Genomic DNA, 27,129 nt, shown 5'->3' with positions numbered 1-27,129 from the left:
TTAAGTACATAGATTTTGTAGAAGTATATACAATTTTGTCTAAATCGATTCAGATTCAAATTCATGCAAATGGGAATATAAACCTTTATATAGCTCGCAACAAATTTAAAGGATTTGAGATAGTATCAATAATTTTGGTCCACAAATACATATACTGTTGGTATCTTCTCATATTATGATGGGTATTTATATCATTATTTTATTTATTAAACATTGCCCTAAATTTGAAATATAGAGTTCAATTGGCATCTAATGTGAAATTAACACCTTTTTTTGCACACATAAATATATACGATACTTTATATCGATCCACTTACGGTACACCCACAATAGAACTACAAATTAGTGGTATTAAAATGAGATTTAGTTATATTACCCGGAGTCGACTCCGGAGTCGGAGTCGGAGTCGAGCTGACGAAAAATGCTGGAGTCGGAGTCGGAGTCGGAGTCGAGCAAAATTGGCTCGACTCCACAGCCCTGGTCTTTGCAGCTGTTAACTCGTTATACACCCGAGTTTTTCCGTCGATATGTGACAATGGATGAAATATGGCTCCATCTCTACACTCCTGAGTCCAATCGACAGTCGGCTGAGTGGACAGCGACCGGTGAACCGTCTCCGAAGAGTGGAAAGACTCAAAAGTCAGCTGGCAAAGTAATGGCCTCTGTTTTTTGGGATGCGCGTGGAATAATTTTTATCGATTATCTTGAGAAGGGAAAAACCATCAACAGTGACTATTATATGGCGTTATTGGAGCGTTTGAAGGTCGAAATCGCGGCAAAACGGCCCCATAAGAAGAAGAAAAAAGTGTTGTTCCACCAAGACAACGCACCGTGCCACAAGTCATTGAGAACGATCGCAAAAATTCATGAATTGGGATTCGAATTGCATCCCGTGAGTGGGCGTGAGTAAAATATTACCAGAGCGCGAACTTTTTATTTTGATCGATTAGGCATGTCTCGGCTGATTAGCATTTCCGTTCATACAAGGAAGCCAAAAATTGGGTCGAAACGCGGATTGAGTCAAAAGGTGAGGTGTTGTTTGCCCGCCTTGCATACACAAGGTCGTGGGTTCGATTCCTGCTTCGACCGAACACCAAAAAGTTTTTCAGTGGTGGATTATCCCTCCTCAGTAATGCTGGTGACATTTCTGAGTGTTTCAAAACTTCTCTAAGTGGTTTCACTGCAATGTGGAACGCCGTTCGGACTCGGCTATAAAAAGTAGGTCCCTTGTCATTGAGCTTAACATGGAATCGGGCAGCACTCAGTGATAAGAGAGAAGTTCACCAATGTGGTATCACAATGGACTGAATAGTCTAAGTGAACCTGATACATCGGGCTGCCACATAACCTAACCTAACCTATCATAGATATGTATGTATGTCACATATTTCATATATTTATGTATGTCACACACTTACCTTAACGTTTGCCGTTCTTTATAACAAACCGAAAACATATATTATGGAGAGTAACTGTTTTTTGTATTTCTGAAACTGCACGTGGTACATGGAGTACTCTATGAAGTTTTGTTCTCGCAACATACTCGACGTGATCACTCTGAGTACACTTCAATAAGAGAGAAAGAGGAATATGTGTTTGTTGGTAGTGAAGACATCAGAGTAGCAACAAGAAGTTACTCGTGGCTTTTGGTGTTCATCAAAATGCGTACCAACTGTTTTGCGACTCTCTCAAATAGATGTACTCATGTAGCAAGTACACGTGTACTCTTCATTTACAAATGGAATTGTACAGACCTCTAGTTGGTACTATATAAAAATAATATGCATTTAATACTAGCGACGCCATCTATGTGTCAGACTTATCAGCCAACCTGTTAATGTGAAACGCCGTTCGGACTCGGCTATAAAAAGGAGGTCCCTTGTCATTGAGCTTAACATAGAATCGGGCAGCACTCAGTGATAAGAGAGAAGTTCACCAATGTGGTATCACAATGGACTGAATAGTCTAACTGAGCCTGATACATCGGGCTGCCACCTAACCTAACCTGTTAACGACACAAAAGAAAGAAAACTAAACAAGGAGATTCTATACGGTAAAATTCAGTATATGCTGCAAAGTCTCTTGAACAGTTTCAACTAAGTTTCCTTTTTATTTTACCCATTTTTGTTGTCTTAAGGTGTGTTTTACTAAAAGCTTCCTTATTTATTGAAGCCCACCTAAAGGCGGGATTGGGCATTAGAGGATTAACCTAAACACATGAATTTAGAAAATAACTTCAAATCCTTTGGAATTATTTTAAAAGGATTTTCTTTATCCTTCGAAATATTCTGGATATGGTTGACAGAAAATGTGCAGTCTCTCAGTTAAAAAAAATCAGGACAGCGCAGTGAAGCGGGCCGTGGGAGAAATTTGCAGAAACTTCTTCGATAAAGAATCGATTTTGTCATTAATTTAAATTTATTTTTCTTTGTATTTTATAGAAAACATATCCAATAACACCATCAGCAGGATATATACAATTGCGGATCTTTAGTGGTATACCCAATTGTTCGTACACCATTGAAAGTAACCTAACCGGATACGAGGAAGTCACGGTCAATGGGCTTTGGAAGAGGTTTTCAACATTTTATGCGCATAGAAAATAAATCTTTAACATTATTCTATACCATCCAAGAAGAAAAAAAGTAAAAATCCCAAAGAAAAAAACGTTACTGTAATCTCTTATAATCCCCTATCTTTCAGATTGTCCGAAACTTGGAGGTGGTATTTATACATTCTATGAAAAGAAATCCTATAGTATATTTCTCAAAGATAAAATCAAGACTCAAGTGCCCTATGTCTATGAAGAACAAATGGAAAAATCTAGTAAAGCAAATCCATTGGTAAGGAATTTGGTGAATATGAATGCAGATACGGAAATCACATGGAAATCCCATAAAACCGGGGAAGCAGAATCCACTAAGAAAGCTGACGATAGAAAAATCATAGAACTAAGAGCCACCACATATGATATACTGGTTAATGATGTGAAGCAGCAAGAAGTTCAATGAAGCATGGTGGTGTCTACGTGTTACTTGTTGGCATGGCCAATAATGCTTCCACTCTAACAAAACTAGAAGAAGTAATACAACCAAATTCCATGAATATTCTATGGCTTGTGCCACAGTATGTGGTCATGACTTTGGGTGAGGTTATGTTCTCCGTAACAGGTTTGGAATTTTCCTATTCCCAAGCTCCACTTACTATGAAATCAGTGCTGCAGGCCTGTTGGCTTCTAACTGTCGCCTTTGGTAATGTCATTGTTGTCATAGTGGCCGAAGCGAAATTTTTCAAATCGCAAGCCAGAGATTTTTCCTATTCGCTGGTCTTATGTTTGCCGATATGATTGTATTCATGTGGGTGGCCTATCGTTATAAGCCCAATAATCCAGTATTATCCGAATCCACAGAACATTTGATAGATGACCATGTGGAAACGATCCACGACACAGGTATCGAAGAAGTCTTAATTTAAATAATCACCAAGAGCAGAATGCCTCGATGCAGAGGATACCGCGATATATAAAAAGACAACAGGAGGATTAGTATTTACACTAGATTTAATCTAATATGTTTAACTTTTGTTTTCTAATGTGAATATATTTTAAGAAGACATTTAAAATAATTTCTAAAAAAATATACACCTTAAATATAAATTATAAATTATAAAAAAAAATGGAACTGTTGGTTTTAATATTTAATTTTCATTTAATTTTTTCAAACGTTTTAACCAGTCCCAGTTCTGGTCAAAACGTATGGAAGGGACCGTTCACTTTAACATGGGTTTGTCATTGATGGGGTAAATTTACATTTTAGGACGCTTCTTGGACTCATCCCAAAGGACACGTCCTGGGACAATTTAGCAGGAGCACCCCCTACAAAGAAAACAAAGTGTCTTGTAAATTTAAGGACAATTTTAACTTTCACATAGTTCAACAAATTTACTGTAATATAGTTCATTTTTTGTAACCACAACGAAAATTAACTTAGCTAAAGGAAAACTTATAAAAATTCAGTATATGTTTTTTAGTTCACTAACTACGAAATGGGAAGGATTTTTCCTTAAATAAATTTCCAACACAGTAGTTAATGCATCGTTGATTCTATTATAAAAATACATGAGCAATATAAAAATCTTACTACGAAATGTGGACAATTTACTAAGAAAAAATTTTGTATGGAAAAAATAATTGTAGTAAAAATTAACTTAATGACATTACCGATTCGTATAATGGCTACCTGCAGATTATTTCCCTTTTTATTATATGTTGGAGTGTTTTTCCTCACATTGAAAATTTATGATAAAGTAGAATAAAAAGTAGTTAATATAATCCTTGACGGGTGTATATAATTTTTTATAGCTTCCTCATAAATTTGGTATATATTTTACCTTAACTTATTGATAGAATTCCAACTAATCAAAATAAAGTGAGAAGAGAGTAATGAAATCATTGCATCATGTGAGGGAGTTTTTAGAGACATTTTGTGTATATCTCGTATGATTATTTGGGTTTGTTATTGGGTCATTTATGCTGTTGTGGGTTGTTTTGATTCTAGAGACAATGGAATGCTCCTTGTGTGTTGGCGGTATTTTTTGTGGTGAGAGTTGTTTTCTTGCAATAGCGAGATCAGAAAGGGATCGTGTGTGTGTGGAGTGGTTTTTCTTTACGACAGGTATGTGTACTTTATGACTATTTGTGTCTTCGACTTTTATTGATGTATTCAGTTCTGTTGATGTATTTATGAAGTGCACACGTGTTTTTAATTTTGCAAAATTGTACATGCGGTATTGGTATTTATTAATGAAAATACATTTATTTCGAAACATTTTAGAAACTGAGAAGTGAATGATGTGATGTTAGAGAAATCAAAAACGCTTTTTATTGATAAAAAAAACGAATAACAGATAAAGGAACTGTATATTTCTGTTAATAGTTTAAAATTAGTGCGATTGATTTACATAAGAGATATACAACATGAGTGGTAATAGGATGATCTATATTTATTCTACATCTGGATCACAGGTTGGAGATGCAACCATTTTTTTGAATCTATCTTTTTTATGTTACAGCAATTCCTACAGGTGAGTACTAAGTTCGAGTTAAGCCGCTAAAATTAAAAATAAATCACTAAGAAAATTATAAAATTATACGTCTTCGATATAAATTTAAATATAACTTGATGGAGAATAGCCCAAACCAAGTTTTTTTTTAAGATTATTTTTTATAATGGATTATTAAATAAAAAACTTATCATGAAAACTGCGATTTTAGCCGCTAAACTCGAACTTAATATCCACCTTAAATACTAAAAAAAGTGGAAATTATGTCTAATTTTGTAATATTTTTTATTTCAAATATATCTGAGACTAATTTCAAAAACGCCCCATTAGTCCATGGATATGATTCCAATAATGTACCTACTGGATGGATTTTTCAATGTGGTAAGTTTTTCTATAAACGGTATTTTGTCCGCTTTTAATAAAACCAAAATTTCAATTTATTAAAAATAATTATTTTCAATTTAATTTCAATTTATTAAAAATAATTATTTTCACTTGCAGGTAGACAGGTATTTTTATACCTTCCATCATAGGATGGGGGTATATTAACTTTGTCATTCCGTTTGTAACACATCGAAATATTGCTCTAAGACCCCATAAAGTATATATATTCTGGGTCGTGGTGAAATTCTGAGTCGATCTAAGCATGTCCGTCCGTCCGTTTGTTGAAATCACGCTAACTTCCGAACGAAACAAGCTATCGACTTGAAACTTGGCACAAGTAGTTGTTATCGATGTAGGTCGGATGGTATTGAAAATGGGCCATATCGGTCCACTTTTACGTATAGCCCCCATATAAAGGGTCCCTCAGATTTGGCTTGTGGAGCCTCTAACAGAAGCATATTTCATCCGATCGGGCTGAAATTTTGTATATGGTGTTGGTATATGGTCTCTAACAACCGTGCAAAAATTGGTCCACATCGGTCCATAATTATATATAGCCCCCTTTCAAACCGATCCCAAGATTTGGCTTGCGGAGCCTAAAAGAGAAGCAAATTTCATCCGATCCGGCTGAAATTTGGTACATGATGTTGGTATATGGTCTCTAACAACCATGCAAAAATTGGTTCACATCGGTCCATAATTATATATAGCCTCCATATAAACCGATCCCCAGATTTGGTTTGCGGAGCCTCAAAGAGAAGAAAATTTCATCCGATCCGGCTGAAATTTGGTACATGATGTTGGTATATGGTCTCTAACAACCATACAAAAATTGGTCCATATCGGTCCTTAATTATATATAGCCCCCATATAACCCGATCCCCAGATTTGGCTTGTGGAGCCCCTAAGAGAAGCCTATTTCATCCGATCCGGCTGAAATTTGGTATATGGTGTTGGTATATGGTCTCTTACAATCATGCAAAAAGCGGTCCACATCGGTCCATAATTATATATAGACCCCATATGAACCGATCTCCAGATTTGGCTTGCGAAGCCTCAAAGAGGAGCAAATTGCATCCGATCCGCCTGAAATTTGGTACATGGTATTGGTATATGGTCTCTAACAACCGTGCAAAAATTGGTCCACATCGGTTCATAATTATATATAGCCCCCATATAAACCGATCCCCAGATTTGGCTTGCGAAGTCTCCAAGAGAAGCAAACTTCATCCAATCCGGTTGTAAATTGTAATTGGTGTTAGTATATGATCTTTACCAACCGTGCCAGGGGCCAAATCACCGCAGTCGAAATCGAGTACTTCGTCTTCGTAATGTAGTTTACGCGGATCACCGCAGTCGTTATCGAATTGTTTCTACTCGAAGTTGAGCACGATAGGTAGCATGCTATCGAAAACGAAGTATGTAGTGATTTTTGAGCAGAAAAAATGTAAACAAAAAGAAAAAAGTTGGTGAAAATGTAATTGTTATTCCATTTTGGCAAAATACATTTAAGAAAATATAATATTACTTGCATTTAGGGAATCGGATCAAAGAAAGGAATGCTCAGTAGCCGCTTCAAAAAAAACCTATTTTTTGAAGAACATATTTAAAAGCTTCTTTTGACATATGAAAACGTCTTTTAAATCTATGGATGTTAAAAACACAATTTACTATTACTCTACTTCAGGCAATGCTAAAGGACTGCTTTTGTCACGAATATTTTTCCTTATAATTGCCACTTTGTACTCATCGTCTGAATCCGAAAACGAGGAAAAAAACACTTGGATTCATAATATATTTTTACACATATATTTTAACACACAAAAACAATATAAATATCTCAGAAATAACATAATTTGATAACAAAACATTATTTTGAAATTCTACTCTCTTTCAATTTCTTATTACCATATGTTTACAGCAATGTAAAAAAAAGTAGTAGACAAAATAAATTACGATCGAATGCGGTGATCGAAAAATTTAATGCGATCGAAATGTTTCTCTATACGAAACAGAACTCGATGGCGAATGCGGTGATTTGGCCCCAGAATTGGTCCATATCGGTCTATAATTATATATAGCCCCCATATAAAACATTCTCCAGATTTGACCTCCGGAGCCTCTTGGGGGAGCAAAATTCATCCGATCCGGTTCAAATTGTCAAAATTTTATTTCTATAGACAATTTTGTCAAAATTTTATTTCTAGAGAAAATTTTGTCAAAATTTTATTTCTAGAGAAAATTTTGTTAAAATTTTATTCGGTTCATAATAAAATTTTCATCATTGTCTAAATTTTATTTCTATAAAAAATTTTGTCAAAATTTTATTTCTATAGAAAATTTTGTTTAAATTTTATTCGGTTCATAATCATGGTTGCCACTCGAGCCAAAAATAATCTACCAAGATTTTATTTCTATAGAAAATTTTGTTAAAATTTTATTTCTGTGGAAATTTTTGTCAAAAAATTCTTTGTATAGAAAATTTTGTCAAAATTTGTATTTCTATAAAAAATTTTGTGAAAATTTTATTTCTATAGAAAATTTTGTTAAAATTTTATTTCTGTAGATAATTTTGTCAAAATTTTATGTCTACTTTGTCAAACTGAATTATATACGTATTGGATCGACCTTTTTTGATTAAAGATATACCACGTATGGACTTACATACAATTTAGAAGATGGTGTTAGGAGGTTTTAAGATACCTTGCCATCGGCAAGCGTTACCGCAACTTAAGTAATTAGATTGTGGATGGCAGTGTTTAGATGAAGTTTCTACGCAATCCATGATGGAGGGTACATAAGCTTCGGCCTGGCCGAACTTCCGGCCGTATATACTTGTTTTGAATATTTTTACTGTTTAATGCTAACTAAGCTGATATCCTTATTGGCTCTAGGAAATAATCTTGAAAACCGTAAGTTAAAAATCAATATGAACGATAGAATTTGATAATATTTTTCTTATATTTTGTATAACTTTGCAATTTCAGATGCTTATAAGACCAATCCGCACAAAAGTTAGCCAAAATCGCATAGCAACTTATGCCACATATATGTTTCATATGTATAGTAATAATGAACTAAAATACGATGCAATACATGAACTAATTTATACGAAAATCATGAACTTATCTAGATGAAAAAAATCTTTGGCACCAAATCATGGTCATTCTTACTATGGTTTAGTTCATTTTTTTATAAAAAATAGTAAATTTTTTTTTTTTGGTGTAGACTGGTCCTCAGGAATCAGTCTCGGACAAACTTTTAGAAATCTGTTTCAATTTGGGCATTCCAATCGAACCCGAAATGAAAAAAAAACTTTTGAATTATGTCGAACAATAGATTATTTTGATAATTTTATTTCACTAAATGTGAAAATGCTTGATAAATAAATTACGGGAATAAATAAATTACGACTATTTAAAAATTGCAACCAACTGGAGCACAGGTACCAGTTCTGTGATAGGTCCGTCAGTGGCAATTTGCACCAATTTCCCATAGGGAAGTGAAAAAAATTATTATATTTAATAAATTTTCTTGAAAATATTTACTTATTTTTGTGAAGTCTTCGTGACATCTGCATTTGTAACACTCTTTAGCTAAAGTTTTCTAAAAATAATCTAAATTTTCTAAAATTAACCAAAATTTTTCTTCCTGGTGGGTTCACTGTTTTTTCGGCGTACATCGAACTATATATAAGAATAGATATAATTATATCTAAGATATTAGATCTAGCCCAATATTGAGATCTGATCAGATATAATCCCATTTAGATTTTATCATTTTTCGGATCTATTCATATTAACGGCTATTTTCATGTAGCTCCGTTAGGCTTTAGTAAATTGCAAATATCTTCTTTCCAGTTAACTTTAACTGAACAATTGTCAACAGTTAAGTTCCTAACTGGAATATGGAATATATAGGCAGCGGTTTAAAAGTTCGTTAGTTAACGTAGCACTAACGGAGCTTTATGAAAATGGGGGTAAATTAGGTCTCTAAATTTTTACCGATGTAGTAGTAGTAGTAGTAGTAGTATCTTTTATTTAATTCATTTGTTTTTGCTCATTATTACATGAATTTGCATACATGTTACTAATTTATGGAAACAAAATTACATTAATTGGTAATGCTCTTATATAAATTCATTAAATTAAAGATTATAGCTATGACATTTTGTCGTCAGCCGGTACCGGTACACTTAGATGTACACTTAGAACAAAATCAACGAAATCAGTTACACATATCCGATTAAACTTTATTTTCGTTCATGAAAATTTGTTGACTTTAGATTAATTTTTCCAACTGTAAGAACATTTTTATACCTTTTTCATTCCGTTTGTAACACATCGAAATATTGCTCTAAGACCCCATAAAGTATATAAGTTAACACCAGCCATATGCACATCAGACACACGATATAGCAACAACAACATCAACAGACAACATCAACAGACAACAGGTAAAGTGGGACAATGCTGAGTGGACAGTTCCCACAGATTGGGCAATGCGAGGAAATGACCGCTACACGCGCGGATATACGATATCCAACTCAGCATAATGTGTAGCTATAAGATTAGGTAATTTTAAGTATGTAGAGTTAGTTAGTTTCCAACTGGCAATTAATAAAGAAGGTTGTTTCAAACTTTAAGTTTGGATCAACAAAAAAATATTTTTTTAAAATTTTTAAAATAAACTAATTTAATTGGCGCCCGAGCGGGTAGGGACCGGTAGGTTCGCGGAAAAAGTCCTTCGAAAAATAAGGACTCGACGAAGTTATAAATCTTCTAAGTGACGTTTCCCAATGGGCCTCCTATAGCCCCATGTAAGTGGACAAAAAAAGGAAATAACGGTCGTCCGTGAAAAAAAAATACCTACTGCCCTGCAAACCCGAAAAAAAAAACACAAAAAAAAAAAAAAAAATTTATGTGAAGAAAGAGGCCCCCTAGTAACTTCATTGTAAACGGGACGGTTGTTATAATACGCCAGCCGCTTCACGGTAGACTAAGTGTTAAATATAAAACTAAAAAAAATTAATTAAGTGAGAACAGGAAAATACAAATAAAGTTAAGTGAAAGATAAATAAAAAAAATATAATAATTGTAAAGAACCAAATTCTAATATTTAAATTGAGCTAAGAACAAAAAGTGTAAAATTAACTAAGAAAAAATACCAAGAAATCAAACATAAGCGTTTAAGTGAAAAAAATATATATATCAAAATCTTTAACAGTCAAGAACATAAATATTGAAATTGTGAAAATTAATTAAGAAATAGTGAAAATAATTAACAATCAAACTTAAAAAACTAAAGAAAATAAAATAATAAACAACAAGACTACAGTAATAAAATCCTTAAAGGTCAACAGCAGCAGCACGAAGCAACAAAATCTGGATCAAACAACAGCAGCAGCAGGAAGCAGCAAACACTGGAACATGATTTTTTTATTGTAAGCCTTATTTTTTATTATTATTATTATTCTAATTGTTTGAAAATCCAAGAAAATTTACGTAAAGTCTTATTTATGTTATAATCGGAAAAGTAAAAAAAAAAAAATCTGTAAACTAAAGAAAATTACAATTGAGTTATAGTTAAAAAAAAATATATATATTGAGCAATTAAAAAATATATTATTTCACTCGCGTTATATTCAGAAAAAAAAAAATAATAAAATATAAAAATGTCAAACCCAAGTAGTAGCCTTATTAGACCCCCCGTCTTGAGCTCCTCAATTCCCCAACCTCCTTCGATTCCTTCACAACCATCTACCTTATCTCCTCAACAGTTGACATCGACAATTACGGAAATTGTCCAGAACGTTTTGGAAACTCGGTTCCAAAATGTATTCCAAACTACTGCGAATACTGACTTTTCAAAATTTTCGGATCAAGCCATTGATCCCGCGCATGTGAACGATTTCACTGGACTAGACAAAATCCCTGATGTGGTTCGCTGTTTGCGAGAATTCTCTGGAAATCCAGAAGAATTCAATTCCTGGAGGAAAAGTGTGGATCGGGTTCTCCAGATCTACGAGCCTATTAGGGGCACCTCTAAATACTATGGCATTTTAAACACGATTCGAAATAAGATTACAGGCAGTGCGGATACTGCTCTGGAGTCTTATAACACTCCGTTGAATTGGAAGGCAATTTCAAAGTGCCTCACCCTTCATTTCGCGGATAAACGGGATATTCGAACATTGGAATACCAAATGATTTCCTTGGTTCAAGGCAATCAAACTGTACAAGACTTTTATCAAAAAGTCTACACTCATTTATCCTTGATTCTGAATAAAATTGGTTCAATGGATTTAGCCGATGAACCATTACAACTTTTGACTCAGACTTACCGAGACAAGGCGCTCGATACATTTGTAAGAGGCCTCAAAGGAGATTTAGCACGTCTTCTAGGTATGAAAGAGCCGACGGACTTGCCACAAGCCCTTCATTTATGTCTAAAATTGGAGAATCAGGATTTCCGCTCCAACTATGCGAGTAAAATCCCACAAGAAACGCGATACGTGCCGAGGAAAAATGTTCAGCACAAGGACCATCCTGGTCACCGAACCTTTTTCCCTCAGCTGGCTCACATTCCGCAGCCACAAACGAGTGTTTATAGAAATAATAATTTTTCGCTTTATAATCCAGTACCCCAAACAACTGCTTTCCGAAACACTAATTTTTCTCATAGACCTGTTCAAAATTTTTATAATGGATATCAAAATATACCTCAACAACCTCAATTTGTACCCCCGCGTCCATTCGCGCCTAAACCTCAAGCAAGACCGGAGCCAATGGAAGTAGACCCCAGCTTGCGCTCAAATAGGATAAATTATATGAATAGACCAAATCCAAATGATTTCCAAGGAAAAAGATCAGCTTCGCTAGGTTTCCAAAATCCTACTAGCAAAGTACAGCGGAACTTCCATTTGGAAACCAATAACACGCCTGAAGAGATGAGCTACTACAGCCATCCGCCGAGTAATGTTGAACCTAGTTACCAACCCGTGTATAATAATTCATACGAGGTACAAGAATATTTCCAGCAGATTCCACAGGAATCCGTCACATTAGCAAATCAACAGGATCAACCGGATGACTTTAGCGATTTACATTTTTTAGGTTAACCGACTCCTCGTTGCCCTACGTTAAATGCAAATCGAGGAGTGGAGAAATTCTTAACATCCTTATAGACACCGGGTCGACAAAAAATTATATTCAGGCAACACTACCTTCTAAAATAATCCCGAATGAGGAATCATTTTTTGCAAAATCAGTCGCAGGCCAAATAGAAATAACCCACCATACTTTTATTAATTTATTCAACGTTCGAGACATTAATCTGAAATTTTACATTTTACCCACGTTGACGTCCTTTCATGGGATATTAGGACACGACAGCCTTAAAGAACTAGGAGCAGTTATGCATTTGAAAGAAAACTATATGACAATTAGTAATGGTACGAGGATAAAATTATTTCAAAAGACGACACAAGCAGTAAACGCGATAGACGTAAAAGACGACCATATGACTAAAGACCAAAAGGAAAAATTAGGTAGGTTAATATCGAAAGTACCGAATCTTTTCGCTGAACCTGATAGGAAGTTAACGTTCACGACAAAGGTAATAGGCGAAATTCGTACAAAGAATGATACTCCAGTTTATACACGATATTACCCATACCCAATGTCCCTAAAATCAGAAGTGGAAAAGCAGGTCCAAGAACTGCTTAAGGATGGAATTATTAGACCATCACGGTCTCCGTATAATTCACCTGTCTGGATTGTGCCAAAAAAACCTGACTCACAGGGTAACAAACAGTACAGGCTAGTAACAGATTATAGGAAACTTAACTCAGTTACTATAGCGGACAGATACCCAATTCCGGACATCACTGAAGTCCTTGCGCAGTTAGGAAGTAACACTTTTTTTTCGGTGCTTGATTTGAAAAGCGGCTTCCATCAGATCCCGCTAAAAGAATCCGATATAGAAAAGACAGCCTTTTCCATCAATAATGGAAAGTACGAATACACTAGATTGGCCTTTGGCTTGAAAAATGCCCCGTCAATCTTCCAAAGGGCATTAGACGACATTCTACGCGAATGCATTGGTGTATTCTGTTACGTTTACATTGACGATATTATTGTATTTAGTAAATCTGAAAATGAACACATTCAGCATCTGGAAGAAGTCTTTCAGACACTTGAGGATGCCAATATGAAAGTTCAATTGGACAAATGTCATTTTTTCAAAAAATCTGTAGAATTCTTAGGCTTCATTATTTCCTCTGAAGGAATCACCACGAATCCTGCAAAAACAGAGGCTATTTCTAAATTTCCGCCACCCACAACTTTGAAAGAATTAAGATCTTTCCTAGGTCTGTCGGGTTACTATCGAAGATTTATTCAGGACTATGCGAAACTTGCGAAACCCCTGACATCTCTTTTAAGAGGGGAGGAAGGACGTGTGTCCAAAAATCAATCAAAATCCATAAGAATAAATCTTGATTCAGAAGCTTTGGCCGCCTTTCAAAAAATAAAATCTACCCTTGTATCAAGAGACATAATATTGACATACCCAGATTTTACTAAAGACTTTGACTTGACCACCGACGCATCGAATTTTGCTATTGGTGCAGTTCTTTCACAAGAGGACAAGCCAATAATGTTCATTTCAAGAACATTAAGCAAAACAGAAGAGAATTATGCCACAAATGAAAAAGAAATGCTGGCAATTATATGGGCTTTAAATTCACTTAGGAACTACCTATACGGTACAGCTAAGGTGAATATTTTTACCGACCACCAGCCCCTTACCTATGCGTTGAGCAATAAAAACAACAACAGTAAGATGAAAAGATGGAAAGCCATCTTGGAAGAGTACAACTACGAGTTGCACTATAAACCAGGAAAGGCAAATGTGGTAGCAGATGCTATGTCACGTATTCCCAATGTTCCTGTGAATACTTTAACGTCTAGTGTACATAGTGATGAAAGCTCGTCACAAAATCTTATTTACTCTGTCAATGTACCCATTAATGCATTCAAGAATCAAATCCTTCTGGAAACAAATGATTCTGAATCTTCGTATCAGTTCAAAATTATTTTTCCAACTTACCATAGACACATAATTACAGAACAAAATTTCAATTCGGACAATTTGGTAAAAATTCTAAAACGTTATTTAAATCCATCCGTAATAAACTGTATTAAGACCACCGAAAATACGATGGGAAAAATACAGGAAATTTACCCACTCCACTTTAGCAGCTATAAGATAAGATTTTCCCAAGTACAGGTTGAAGACGTCACCAACGACCAAAAACAGCAGGACATAATCTCGAGAACACACAATCGAGCACACAGAAATGCTCGAGAAAACAAAATACAGATTATCGAAAAATATTACTTTCCATCGATGAATCGTAAAATTGTGAAACTAATAAAAAATTGCGCAATATGTAGAGAAAACAAATATGACCGTCAACACACCTAATACTGATCAATAACGGACAAACTAAAATACGAGACGGAACATTTCGAATAATCCACACAATAGACCTTGACTCCTATGACAGTTTCTTACACCAAACCCAAACCTATGTTGAGAAAAGTATCCCGAAATCCAATCCTTTTTATCCTGTTTTAACTCAAGAAATATCCCAAACCTTTGACCTAATTCAAAATATTATACCCTTACCCAGTAGTAAAAATAATTATAATAATAGTAATAGTATAAGAAAAAAAAGATCAATAAATTTAATCGGAACAGCGTGGAAATATATAGCTGGTACCCCAGATTTTGATGATTTTGAAGATCTAAAATTTAATATAAATGATTTGAACGAAAATAATAATAGGCAAATAATAATAAATCAAAATGTTATTGAGAGACTAAACAATGTAAGCGAAGTAATTAATAGAATGTCGAATGCCATAGGCAAGGACAAATATTTAATAAATGAAATAACGATAAATTTACAGAATCGCGTAAGAATGATAAAAGAAGAATTAGTTAATATTAATTACGCCATACAATGGGCAAAAAGTGGAATAATAAACTCATTAATCTTGAATAAAATTGAAATTAAATTAGCTATGGAAAAACTAAAGGAAGAAAATATGCCATTCAGAACAGTAGAAGAGGCGGTGGAATACGCCGAAGTGAAAATTATGTATAACAACTCAACTATTTTGTATCTTATTAAAATTCCCTTAACAAATAAAAAAATATATGAAAACTTTATAATACGACCAGTTAAGAAAAATAATAAAATTATAAAATTACCCTTCAAAGAAATAATTAAAAACAATAATGAAATGTACGGAATAAAAAATAAATGTTTAGATTATAATGTAGTTAAAATATGTAACACTATTGATATAATTGATATAAGCAACGATCCCTGCATCCCTCGCATCATCAATAGTCAAAAATCCTCATGCACCTACACCAATAGTAAACACATCCCACAAATAGAAAATTTAAACCAAGGAGTAATTTTATTAAACGATTACAATGATTCTATTCTAATAAATGAAGCGAAACGCAATCTGGCTGGCACGATCTTAATCAAATTCATGAATTCTACAATCACCGCACAAGGGAAAATGTACCGTAATCTAGAAGCCCCAAAAGTAAAAATCATTTCTGCTATGCTTCAACCCACACCTGAAGAAGAAAACCTTGAAAACCTGCTAACAATAGAAAGCTTGAATGAGCTCCACCTAAACAACACACATGAATTACAGACGATCAAGCTCGGAACAGTTATAAATGGATCTTCAACTATTATATTGATACTCCTGGCTTCTATCATTGGATTCATCATTTTAAGGGCATCCAAGACCTCACCCAATATGAACAGGACCATTGCGAACAAACAAGAAATTCAATTCCCCAATGCACCCACAGTCATTTTAGCCAATAGAACTCCATCCAATTTACGATTGAATGATATCCCATATTTTTGAAGAAAAAACAGACAATTGAGGGCAATTGTATTTAAGAGGGGAGGAGTTAACACCAGCCATATGCACATCAGACACACGATATAGCAACAACAACATCAACAGACAACATCAACAGACAACAGGTAAAGTGGGACAATGCTGAGTGGACAGTTCCCACAGATTGGGCAATGCGAGGAAATGACCGCTACACGCGCGGATATACGATATCCAACTCAGCATAATGTGTAGCTATAAGATTAGGTAATTTTAAGTATGTAGAGTTAGTTAGTTTCCAACTGGCAATTAATAAAGAAGGTTGTTTCAAACTTTAAGTTTGGATCAACAAAAAAATATTTTTTTAAAATTTTTAAAATAAACTAATTTAATTTATATATTCTGGGTCGTGGTGAAATTCTGAGTCGATCTGAGCATGTCCGTCCATCCGTCCGTCTGTTGAAATCACGCTAACTTCCGAACGAAACAAGCTATCGACTTGAAACTTGGTACAAGTAGTTGTTATTGATGTAGGTCGGATGACATGCAAATGGGCCATACCGGTCCACTTTTACGTATAGCCCCCCATATAAACGGGCCCCAAATTTGGTTTGCGATTGCTCTAAGAGAAGCAAATTTGATCCGATCCGGCTGAAATTTGGTACATGATGTTAGTATATGCGCGGATGGAAAAGACTGTTTTTCATATGTTTGGCTATAAACATTATATGTTTGGAACACAAATTTTTAAACACAATATTTTTGAGTGCAAGCATATAATGTTCATAAACTAGCATAACATGTTTGGGACATATATGTTAATATGTTAGAACATATTATGTTTGGGACATAAAATGTTTGTAAATATAATATGCTTGGATGCAAACATATATTAATTTAGAAATAGCCTATAAACATATATGTGTTTAGTAGCTTGGAGCGCTATTTAACAGGGAACGATATTGACTTAAGTTGGTGGTTGTTGCTTGTTATTACAAAATTAACATTTTATTTTTCCTTGGGCAATTGATCTGTTACTTCTTTGATCCTTACATACTGTGTGGTCCGCTGTTCGAATCCCCGTCTGGCAAAAGGTAAAATTAAAATAAAAAAAAATCATAAAATTGAATAATTTCTTCTACAATGTTTGTATCACAGAAAAAAGTGCTAAGAACTAAAAAATCTCGTGGAAGTGAGAAAGATGTGGGGGAATATACAATTAGGCAGAAACAAAATTTTGAGCATTCAGGTCGAAAACCTATGTTGTTAGCACCTATATTACCTGTTTATTTTCGTAATTCATTATGATTGTAAATATATAAATAAATAAATAAAATTTTGAGCACAATATTGTTTGGGAGAATTTTTTTAAGCATATAATATTTTTGGGTGCAAAATGCTTCCAAACATATTATATGTTCACATAATAACATATTATTTTTTGGAAGACAACATTATTGAATTTGGATGCAAAAATACAAAATGTTTGGAACTTAGACTACCCAAACATATATTTTTTAGACCAATATGCTTTCAAACATATTATATATTGGAAGAGATCAATACCCAAAAATGTATATGCTTGAAGCAAAATATGTTTGGGAGTATATGTTACAGAAGCGATTTTTTGTAAGGGTGTGGTCTCTAACAACCATGCAAAAATTGGTCTATATCGGCCCATAATTACATATAGCCCCCATATAAACCGATCCCACGATTTGGCTTGCGGAGCCTCTAAGAGAAGCAAATTTCATCCGATCCGGCTAAAATATGGTACATGGTGTTAGTATATGGTCTCTAATAACCACGCAAAAAGTGGTCCACATCGGTCCATAATTATATATAACCCCCATATAAACCGATCCCAAGATTTGACCTCCTGTGCCTCCGATCTGGTTGAAATTTGGTACGTGGTGGTAGTATATGATATTTAACAACCATGCCAAAAGTGGTCAATATCAGTCCATAATCATATATAGCCCCCATATAAACCGATCCCGAGATTTGGTTTTGGAGCCTCTTGGAGGAGCAAATTTCATCCGCGTTGAAATTTGGTACATTGTGCTAGTATATGGCCGTTAACAACCATGCCTAACTAGGTCCATATCGGTCTATAGTTATATATAGCCCTCAGATAAATCGATCCCCAATCACACAAAAATTGGTCCATATCAAGTTCATAATCGTATATAGCCCCCATATTTCATATTTCAATTTCCATGTCCATAATATATACCACGTATGGACTAACTCACAATTTAGAAAACGATGTTAAAAAGTTTTAAGATACCACAACCCAAGTAAAGGGTGATTTGTTAAGAGCTTGATAACTTTTTTTTAAAAAAAACGCATAAAATTTGCAAAATCTCATCGGTTCTTTATTTGAAACGTTAGATTGGTCCATGACATTTACTTTTTGAAGATAATTTCATTTAAATGTTGACCGCGGCTGCGTCTTAGGTGGTCCATTCGGAAAGTCCAATTTTGGGCAACTTTTTCGAGCATTTCGGCCGGAATAGCCCGAATTTCTTCGGAAATGTTGTCTTCCAAAGCTGGAATAGTTGCTGGCTTATTTCTGTAGACTTTAGACTTGACGTAGCCCCACAAAAAATAGTCGAAAGGCGTCAAATCGCATGATCTTGGTGGCCAACTTACCGGTCCATTTCTTGAGATGAATTGTTCTCCGAAGTTTTCCCTCAAAATGGCCATAGAATCGCGAGCTGTGTGGCATGTAGCGCCATCTTGTTGAAACCACATGTCAACCAAGTTCAGTTCTTCCATTTTTGGCAACAAAAAGTTTGTTAGCATCGAACGATAGCGATCGCCATTCACCGTAACGTTGCGTCCAACAGCATCTTTGAAAAAATACGGTCCAATGATTCCACCAGCGTACAAACCACACCAAACAGTGCATTTTTCGGGATGCATGGGCAGTTCTTGAACGGCTTCTGGTTGCTCTTCACTCCAAATGCGGCAATTTTGCTTATTTACGTAGCCATTCAACCAGAAATGAGCCTCATCGCTGAACAAAATTTGTCGATAAAAAAGCGGATTTTCTGCCAACTTTTCTAGGGCCCATTCACTGAAAATTCGACGTTGTGGCTCGTTAGTAAGTCTATTCATGATGAAATGTCAAAGCATACTGAGCATCTTTCTCTTTGACACCATGTCTGAAATCCCACGTGATCTGTCAAATACTAATGCATGAAAATCCTAACCTCAAAAGAATCACCCTTTAATTAGATTTTGGGGCTGACAGTCTTTCGTAGAAGTTTCTACGCAATCCATGGTGGAGGGTACATATGATTCGGCCTGGCCGAACTTACGGCCGTATATACTTGTTCTTATATTAATTATTTTTTTGCTTACTTTACCTTTCAACATGAAAAGTAATAGGCAACAATAAACCAGTCGTCAAATTGAAAAAAAAAACACTACTAACAGGTTGGCTGATAAGTCCCCGGTCTAACAAAGAAAAACACAATTTTTTTTGTCAAAATTCGTTTTTATTATTCAACATAGTTCCCTTCAAGAGCGATACAACGATTATAACGACCTTCCAATTTTTTGATACCATTTTGGTAGTACTCCTTCGGTTTTGCCTCAAAATAGGCCTCAGTTTCGGCGATCACATCTTCATTGCAGTCAAATTTTTTCCCTGCGAGCATCCTTTTGAGGTCTGAGAACAAGAAAAAGTCGCTGGGGGCCAGATCTGGAGAATACGGTGGGTAGTTCGAAGCCCAATTCATGAATTTTTGCCATCGTTCTCAATGACTTTTTTCTTCTTCATATGGGGCCGTTTTGCCGCGATTTCGACCCTCAAACGCTCCAATAATGCCATATAATAGTCACTGTTGATGGTGTTTCCCTTCTCAAGATAATCGATAAAAATTATTCCATGCGCATCCCAAAAAACAGAGGCCATTACTTTGCCAGCGGACTTTTGAGTCTTTCCACGCTTCGGAGACGGTTCACCGGTCGCTGTCCACTCAGCCGACTGTCGATTGGACTCAGGAGTGTAGTGATGGTGCCATGTTTCATCCATTGTCACATATCGACGGAAAAACTCGGGTGTATTACGAGTTAACAGCTGTAAACACAGCTCAGAATCATCAACACGTTGTTGTTTTTGGTCAAATGTGAGCTCGCGCTGTCCCCATTTTGCACAGAGCTTCCAAATATCCAAATATTGATGAATGATATGACCAACACGTTCCTTTGATATCTTTAAGGCCCCTGCTATCTCGATCATTTTTTCGAACATTTTAGGGTCATTCAATATTATTTTGTGGATTTTTTTTATGTTTTCGTTGGTAACCACCTCTTTCGGGCGTCCACTGCGTTCACCGTCCTCCGTGCTCATTTCACCTCGCTTGAATTTTGCATACCAATCAATTATTGTTGATTTCCCTGGGACAGTGTCCGGAAACTCATTATCAATCCAAGTTTTTGCTTCCACCGTATTTTTCCCATTCAGAAAACAGTATTTTATCAATACACAAAATTCCTTCTTTCTATTTTTTTTTTCACAATAACAAAAGTTGCTTCACAAAAGACGCTCTATCTCACAAACTAATTGACTTACAGACGACAAATTTTGACACGAAACTTTTGAAGGTTGGTACTATATAAAAATAATATGCATTTAATACTAGCAACGTCATCTATGTGTCAGACCGTGGACTTATCAGCCAACCTGTTAATGTACTCGATAGAATAGAATAAATACAAATCATGCCAAAAACACTTCTAATGTACTCGTTAGAATTATTTTTGTCTCCGTTAATCGCTTGTTTCGCTATCAGGCTAACATAAAAAGTATTAGGCAACGATGAGCCTACAGTCAAATAGGAAAAAAAAAACATTACTAATGTACTCATAGAAAAGAATAAATAAAAATCATGCCTTTGGACGTTAATTGCTTGTTTCGATATCAGACTACCATGAAAAGTAACAAGCAACTACGAGCCCGTCGTAGAATACCAAAAAAAAAAAAACACTTCTAATGTACTCTTTAGAATTGTTGTTGTCTCCGTTAATCGTTGTTTTTGGTATCAGGCTACCATGAAAAGTAATAGCCAACAATATCGTTGTAAAATATAATAAAAAAAAACATCTAATGTATCCGTTAGAATTTTTTGGTGTCTCTTTAATCAGGCTATCATGAAAAATAATAGGCAACCATGACCCTATCGTAGAATAGAAACACGACTACTAATGTACTGGTTAGAAATGTTTGTGTCTCCGTTAATTGCTTTTTTGATATCAGGCTACCATGAAAAGTAATAAGCTATAATGTCGTCGTAAAATAAAAATAAAAAAAAAAACAAAACACTACTAATGTACCTATTAGAATTTTTTGGTGTCTCCTTTAATCGCTTCTTTCGATATCAGGCTGTCATAAAAAGTAATAGGCAACTATGAACCCGTCGTAGAATTGAAAAAAAAACACTACTAATGTACAGGGTAGAATTGTTGGTGTCTCCGCCAATCGCTTGTTTCGATATCAGGCTAAAATGAAAAGTAATAGGCAACCATGAAGAATAATAGGCAACCATGACCCTATCGTAGAATAGAAAAAACGCTACTAATGTACACGGTAGAATTTTGGTGTCTCCGTTAATCGCTTTTTTTTCTTTGTTATCAGGCTTTCATAAAAAGTAATAGGCAACGATGTCGTCGTAAAATCCAAAAAAAAAAAACACTACTAATGTAACCGTTAGAATTTTTTGGTGTCTCCTTTAATCGCTTCTTTCGATATCAAGCTACCATGAAAGGGAATAGGCAACACTAGTAATGTACTCGCTAGAATTGTTGTTGCATCCTTAAAACGAGTTTCAGTAAAGGGCACCTTATACGGTCGGATAAACCTTGCGACACAACACGTTGCGGTGACAAATCCGATAGTATAAGGTCATGTTCGCATGTTGCGGGGTTGTGTTGGCATAAAATCAAAACAACTTTATTTTTTCTGGTTGGGTAGCACAAATCATTAGGTGTAAGGGGATGTTCGCCAAACATTGTCAAAAACAAATCTATTTATACCCTTCACCACTACTGTGGTACAGGGTATAATAAGTTTGTGCATTTGTATGTAACGCCAAGAAGGAAAAGTCTGAGACCCATAGTATACCGATCGTCTTAGAATTAAATTCTGAGTCGATTTAGCGATGTCTGTCTGTCTGTCTGTCTGTCTGTTGATGTATTTTTGTGTGCAAAGTACAGCTCGCAGTTTTAGTCCGATTGTCCTAAAATTTGGTATAGGGTCCTGTTTCGGCTCAAAGACGATCCCTATTGATTTTGGAAAAAATCGGTTCAGATTTAGATATAGCTGCCATATATATATTTCACCGATTTGGTCATAATTGGCGTGTATATCAACCGATCTTCCTCAAATTCCTTGCAAAATATCAGCCAAATCGGTTCAGATTTAGATATATCTCCCATATATAGCTTTCGCCCGATTTACAATCATATGACCACAGAGGCCAATTTTAGCTCCGATTTAGTTGAAATTTTGCACAGTGAGTAGAATTAGCATTGTTGCTATGCGTGCCAAATTTGGTTGACATCGGTTCAGATTTAGATTTAGCTCCCATATATATGTTTTTCTGATTTCGACCAACATTTTCCTTGTAAAATCGCCACTGCTTAGTCGAAAAGTTGTAAAAATGACTCTAATTTTCCTAAACTTCTAATACATATATATCGAGCGATAAATCATAAATAAACTTTTGCGAAGTTTCCTTAAAATTGCTTCAGATTTAAATGTTTCCCATATTTTTTTACTAACATTGTGTTCCACCCTAGTGCATTAGACGGCTTAAATTTTGAGTCTATAGATTTTGTAGAAGTCTATCAAATTCTGTCCAAATCGAGTGATATTTAAATGTATGTATTTGGGACAAACCTTTATATATAGCCCCCAACACATTTGACGGATGTGATATGGTATCGATAATTTAGATCTACAAAGTGGTGCAGGGTATAATATAGTCGGCCCCGCCCGACTTTAGACTTTCCTTACTTGTTTTACACTAAAAACAGGCATTTCTGCAATGAAATTAATGATATACTGCCAATTCTGGTTGGAAATTAAAGAAATATACAAATCTGAACCAGAATTATGGCAAAAACGTAGAAAAATTCCACTTCCATTCAATGGAAAACCAGGCGAGAGGTATTTTGAAATTCATAAAATAATTTGTAATATATTAAATTTGGATTACTTCAGGAATCATTGTTTTGCAACATATACCCGGATTATTATTAATTTCTTCCATTTTTTCAGTAAAAAACTGTTTCTCCTATAACTCTTCATACATCTTCGTTGCATGTTTATGCTTCTTCTTATTTTTCATGTTGTCATCGTATTTGTTCCTGCAGTGTAAGGGCAAAACTTGAACGAACACACAACAAATAGACGAACCTCTGTCGTAGTGTTTATCCGACCGTCTAAGGTCCGCTTAAGTTATCACAAATTGTTTTTGATGAGTAAAGAAACAAGGAGATGAACTCAGCAATGAATGGCCTCTCAAAATGGAATTGGCATTGTTGTTGCATTTGTGAAGTAACAACAAAATAAATTAATATATAAATAAAATAATTAAAATCATGCGTTTGGACGTTAATAGCTGGTTTTGGTATCAGGCGAACATGAAAAGTAATAGGCAACGGTGATCCCGTTGTAAAAAAGCAAAAACAATGTCTTCTTTTTTTAGTCAACAACAATTTGTGATAACTGTCTCAAATCTGGTTTTAAGGAGACAACAACAATTCTAACGAATACATTAGTAGGGTTTTTCCTATTCTACGATGGCCTCGTAGTTGTCTATTATTTTTCATGCTAGCCTGATATTGAAACCAGCGATTAACGTCGAAATATATGATTTTTATTTGTCAGTAATTTTTTATGTCGTTACTTCACTAATACAGCAACACGAATTTCATTTTTAGAGACCAACAACAATACTAGTAGTATTTTTTTTTTCTATTCTATGACGGGCTCATTGTTGCCTATTACTTTTCATGATAGCCTGATATCGAAAGAAGCGATTAAAGGAGACACTAACAATTCCACCAAGGACATTAGTAGTTTTTTTTTAATTCTACGATAGGGTCATGGTTGCCTATTATTTTTCATGACAGCCTGATATCAAAAGAAGCGATTAAAGGAGCCACCAAAAAAGTCTAACGGGTACATTAGTAGTGTTTTTTTCTATTCTACGACGGATTCATAGCTGCCTATTACTTTTCATGATAGCCTGATACCAAAAAAGCATTAACGGAGACACGTGTACATTAGTAGTGTTTTTTTTTTTGTACTCTATAACAGGCTCGTAGTTGCTTGTTACTTTTCATGGTAGCCTGATATCGAAACAAGCGATTAACGTCCAAAGGCATGATTTTTATTTATTCTATTCTATCGAGTATATTGTAGCGTTTTTTCTATTTTACGACGACATCGCCGCCTATTACTTTTCATGGTACCCTGATACCAAAAAAACCATTAACGGAGTCACAAAAATTCTACTTTGTACATTAGTAGTGTTTTATTTTTTTTGTATTCTACAACAGGCTCGTAGTTGCTTGTTACTTTTCATGGTAGCCTGATATCGACACAAGCGATTAACGTCCAAAGGCATGATTTTTATTTATTCTATTCTATCGAGTACAATAGTAGAGTTTTTTTTCTATTTTACGACAACATCGTTGCCTATTACTTTTCATGTTATCCTAATAGCGAAACAAGAGATTAACGAAAACAACAAAAATTCTAACGAGTTCATTAGTAGTTTTTTTTTGTATTCTACGATAGGGTCATGGTTGCCTATTATTTGTCATGATAGCCTGATACCAAAAAATGATGAATGGAGACACCAAACATTTTAACATTCTAGTAGTAGTGTTCCTTATTTTACGACGACATCGTTGCTTATTACTTTTCATGGTGGTCTTATTACTTTTCATGGATTTTTCTATTCTACGACGGGCTCATAGTTGCCTATTACTTTCCATGGTTGCCTATTACTTTTCATGTTAGCCTGACATCGAAGCAAGCGATAGACGGAGACACCACCAAAAAATTCTAACGGGTACATTAGTAGTGTTTTTTTCTATTCTACGACGGATTCATAGCTGCCTATTACTTTACATGATAGCCTGATACCAAACAAGGATTAAAAGAGACACCAAAAAATTCTAACGGGTACATTAGTAGTGTTTTTTTCTATTTTACGACGACATCGCCGCCTATTATTTTTCATGGTACCCTGATACCAAAAAAACAATTAACGGAGTCACAAAAATTCTACCGTGTACATTAGTAGTGTTTTTTTTATTCTATAACAGGCTCGTAGTTGCTTGTTACTTTTCATGGTAGCCTGATATCGAAACAAGCGATTAACGAAGACAACAAAAATTCTAACGAGTTCATTAGTAGTGTTTTTTTTTTTGTATTCTACGATAGGGTCATGGTTGCCTATTATTTTTCATGATAGCCTGATACCAAAAAAAATTATGAACGGAGACACCAAACATTCTAACATTATATTAGTAGTGTTTCTTATTTTACGACGACATCGTTGCTTATTACTTTTCATGGCGGCCTTATTACTTTTCATTGATTTTTCTATTCTACGACGGGCTCATAGTTGCCTATTACTTTCCATGATTGCCTATTACTTTTCATGTTAGCCTGACATCGAAACAAGCGATAGACGGAGACCCCAACAATTCTACCCTGTACATTAGTAGTGTTTTGTTTTCAATTCTACGACTGGTTCATAGTTGCCTATTACTTTTCATGACAGCCTGATATCGATAGAAGCGATTAAAGGAGACACCAAAAATTCTATTGGGTACATTAGTAGTTTTTTTTATTTCACGACGACATTGTTGCTTATTACTTCCCATGGTAGCCTGATACCAAAAAAAAAAAAAAAACAATTAACGGAGACACAAAAATTTCCAACGAGTACATTAGTAGTGGTTTGTTTTTTCTATTCTACGATAAGATCATAGTTGCCTATTATTTTTCATGGTAGCCTGATACCAAAAACCAATTAACGGAGACACCAACAATTCTACTGTGTACATTAGTAGTGTTTTTTCTATTTTACGACGGGCCCATAGTTGCCTATTACATTTCATGGTTGCCCATTACTTTTCATGTCAGCTTGATATCGAAACAAGTTGTAGGCGGAGACACCAACAATTCCAGCGTGTACATTAGTAGTGTTTTTTTTTTCTATTCTACTACGGGCTCATAGTTGCCTATTACTATTCATGGTACCCTAATATCGAAACGATCGATTAACTTCTAAATGCATAATATTTATTCATAGTGAATTTATGTTATTCGAGCTTTAGGGATTTACAGTTATATGAAGAGATAATGCACAGTGGTTCATATTTTGTAGTAATGGTTTGAAGAAAAGCCATAAAATATTGAATTCGCGGCCTCAAATGTGAGCTATCAATTCGGCAAAATTTTGCGTATTCCGATGGCTGGAACACGCCATATTCGGATGTTAGAACATGCCCACTAGATATTGTTGGTATTGTGCAAGATGGCAATAATTCCTTTTTCGAATAAAAACGGAAATTGTACTCATATATGAACATATTTAAAAAATTATGGGTCGAAAACCTTTGTAGTTAGTACCCTACATTCTGTCATTATTTATATTCATAATTTATTATGGTTATAAATATTAGAAATAAATAAAAAATAAACAAAATC

At 34.8% G+C, this 27,129-nt stretch overlaps 2 protein-coding genes across 3 annotated transcripts; both read left to right on the top strand.

Annotated features, from left to right (window-relative positions):
- The first annotated feature begins 2,441 nt into the window (after window positions 1–2,441).
- Window positions 2,442–3,649, top strand: LOC142228857 (peptide transporter family 1-like). 2 transcript variants are annotated; one of them, XM_075299382.1, is made up of 2 exons: window positions 2,442–2,645; window positions 2,704–3,649. In XM_075299382.1, exon 2 carries the CDS (start codon window positions 3,008–3,010, stop codon window positions 3,344–3,346), a length of 339 nt encoding a protein of 112 aa, XP_075155497.1. In that variant the 5' UTR covers window positions 2,442–2,645; window positions 2,704–3,007; the 3' UTR covers window positions 3,347–3,649. Both variants share the same exon structure in this region, with proteins under 2 accessions (XP_075155497.1, XP_075155498.1).
- Window positions 3,650–11,119: 7,470 nt separating this feature from the next.
- Window positions 11,120–16,412, top strand: LOC142231180 (uncharacterized). The gene is made up of 5 exons (XM_075301798.1): window positions 11,120–12,560; window positions 12,632–14,863; window positions 14,998–15,171; window positions 15,535–15,634; window positions 15,836–16,412. The coding sequence occupies exons 1-5, from the start codon at window positions 11,120–11,122 to the stop codon at window positions 16,410–16,412; spliced, it is 4,524 nt and encodes a 1,507-aa protein (XP_075157913.1).
- The last annotated feature ends 10,717 nt before the right edge of the window (window positions 16,413–27,129 follow it).

Source organism: Haematobia irritans, chromosome 3, assembly GCF_050003625.1.
Source record: "Haematobia irritans isolate KBUSLIRL chromosome 3, ASM5000362v1, whole genome shotgun sequence".
In the NCBI taxonomy this organism is placed as follows: domain Eukaryota; kingdom Metazoa; phylum Arthropoda; class Insecta; order Diptera; family Muscidae; genus Haematobia; species Haematobia irritans.
The sequence above is the reverse complement of the archived record's forward strand: the minus strand, read 5'-3'. Positions and strand labels throughout refer to the sequence as shown.

Bases quoted from the DNA above. Each gene is read 5' to 3' on its own strand.
- LOC142228857 (XM_075299382.1), top strand. From the start codon at position 3,008: ATGAAGCATGGTGGTGTCTACGTGTTACTTGTTGGCATGGCCAATAAT.
- LOC142231180 (XM_075301798.1), top strand. From the start codon at position 11,120: ATGTCAAACCCAAGTAGTAGCCTTATTAGACCCCCCGTCTTGAGCTCC. The intron at 12,561-12,631 runs GTTAACCGACTC...ACATCCTTATAG, and splicing joins TAGCGATTTACATTTTTTAG to ACACCGGGTCGACAAAAAAT. The intron at 14,864-14,997 runs GTAAAATTGTGA...TCCACACAATAG, and splicing joins TTACTTTCCATCGATGAATC to ACCTTGACTCCTATGACAGT.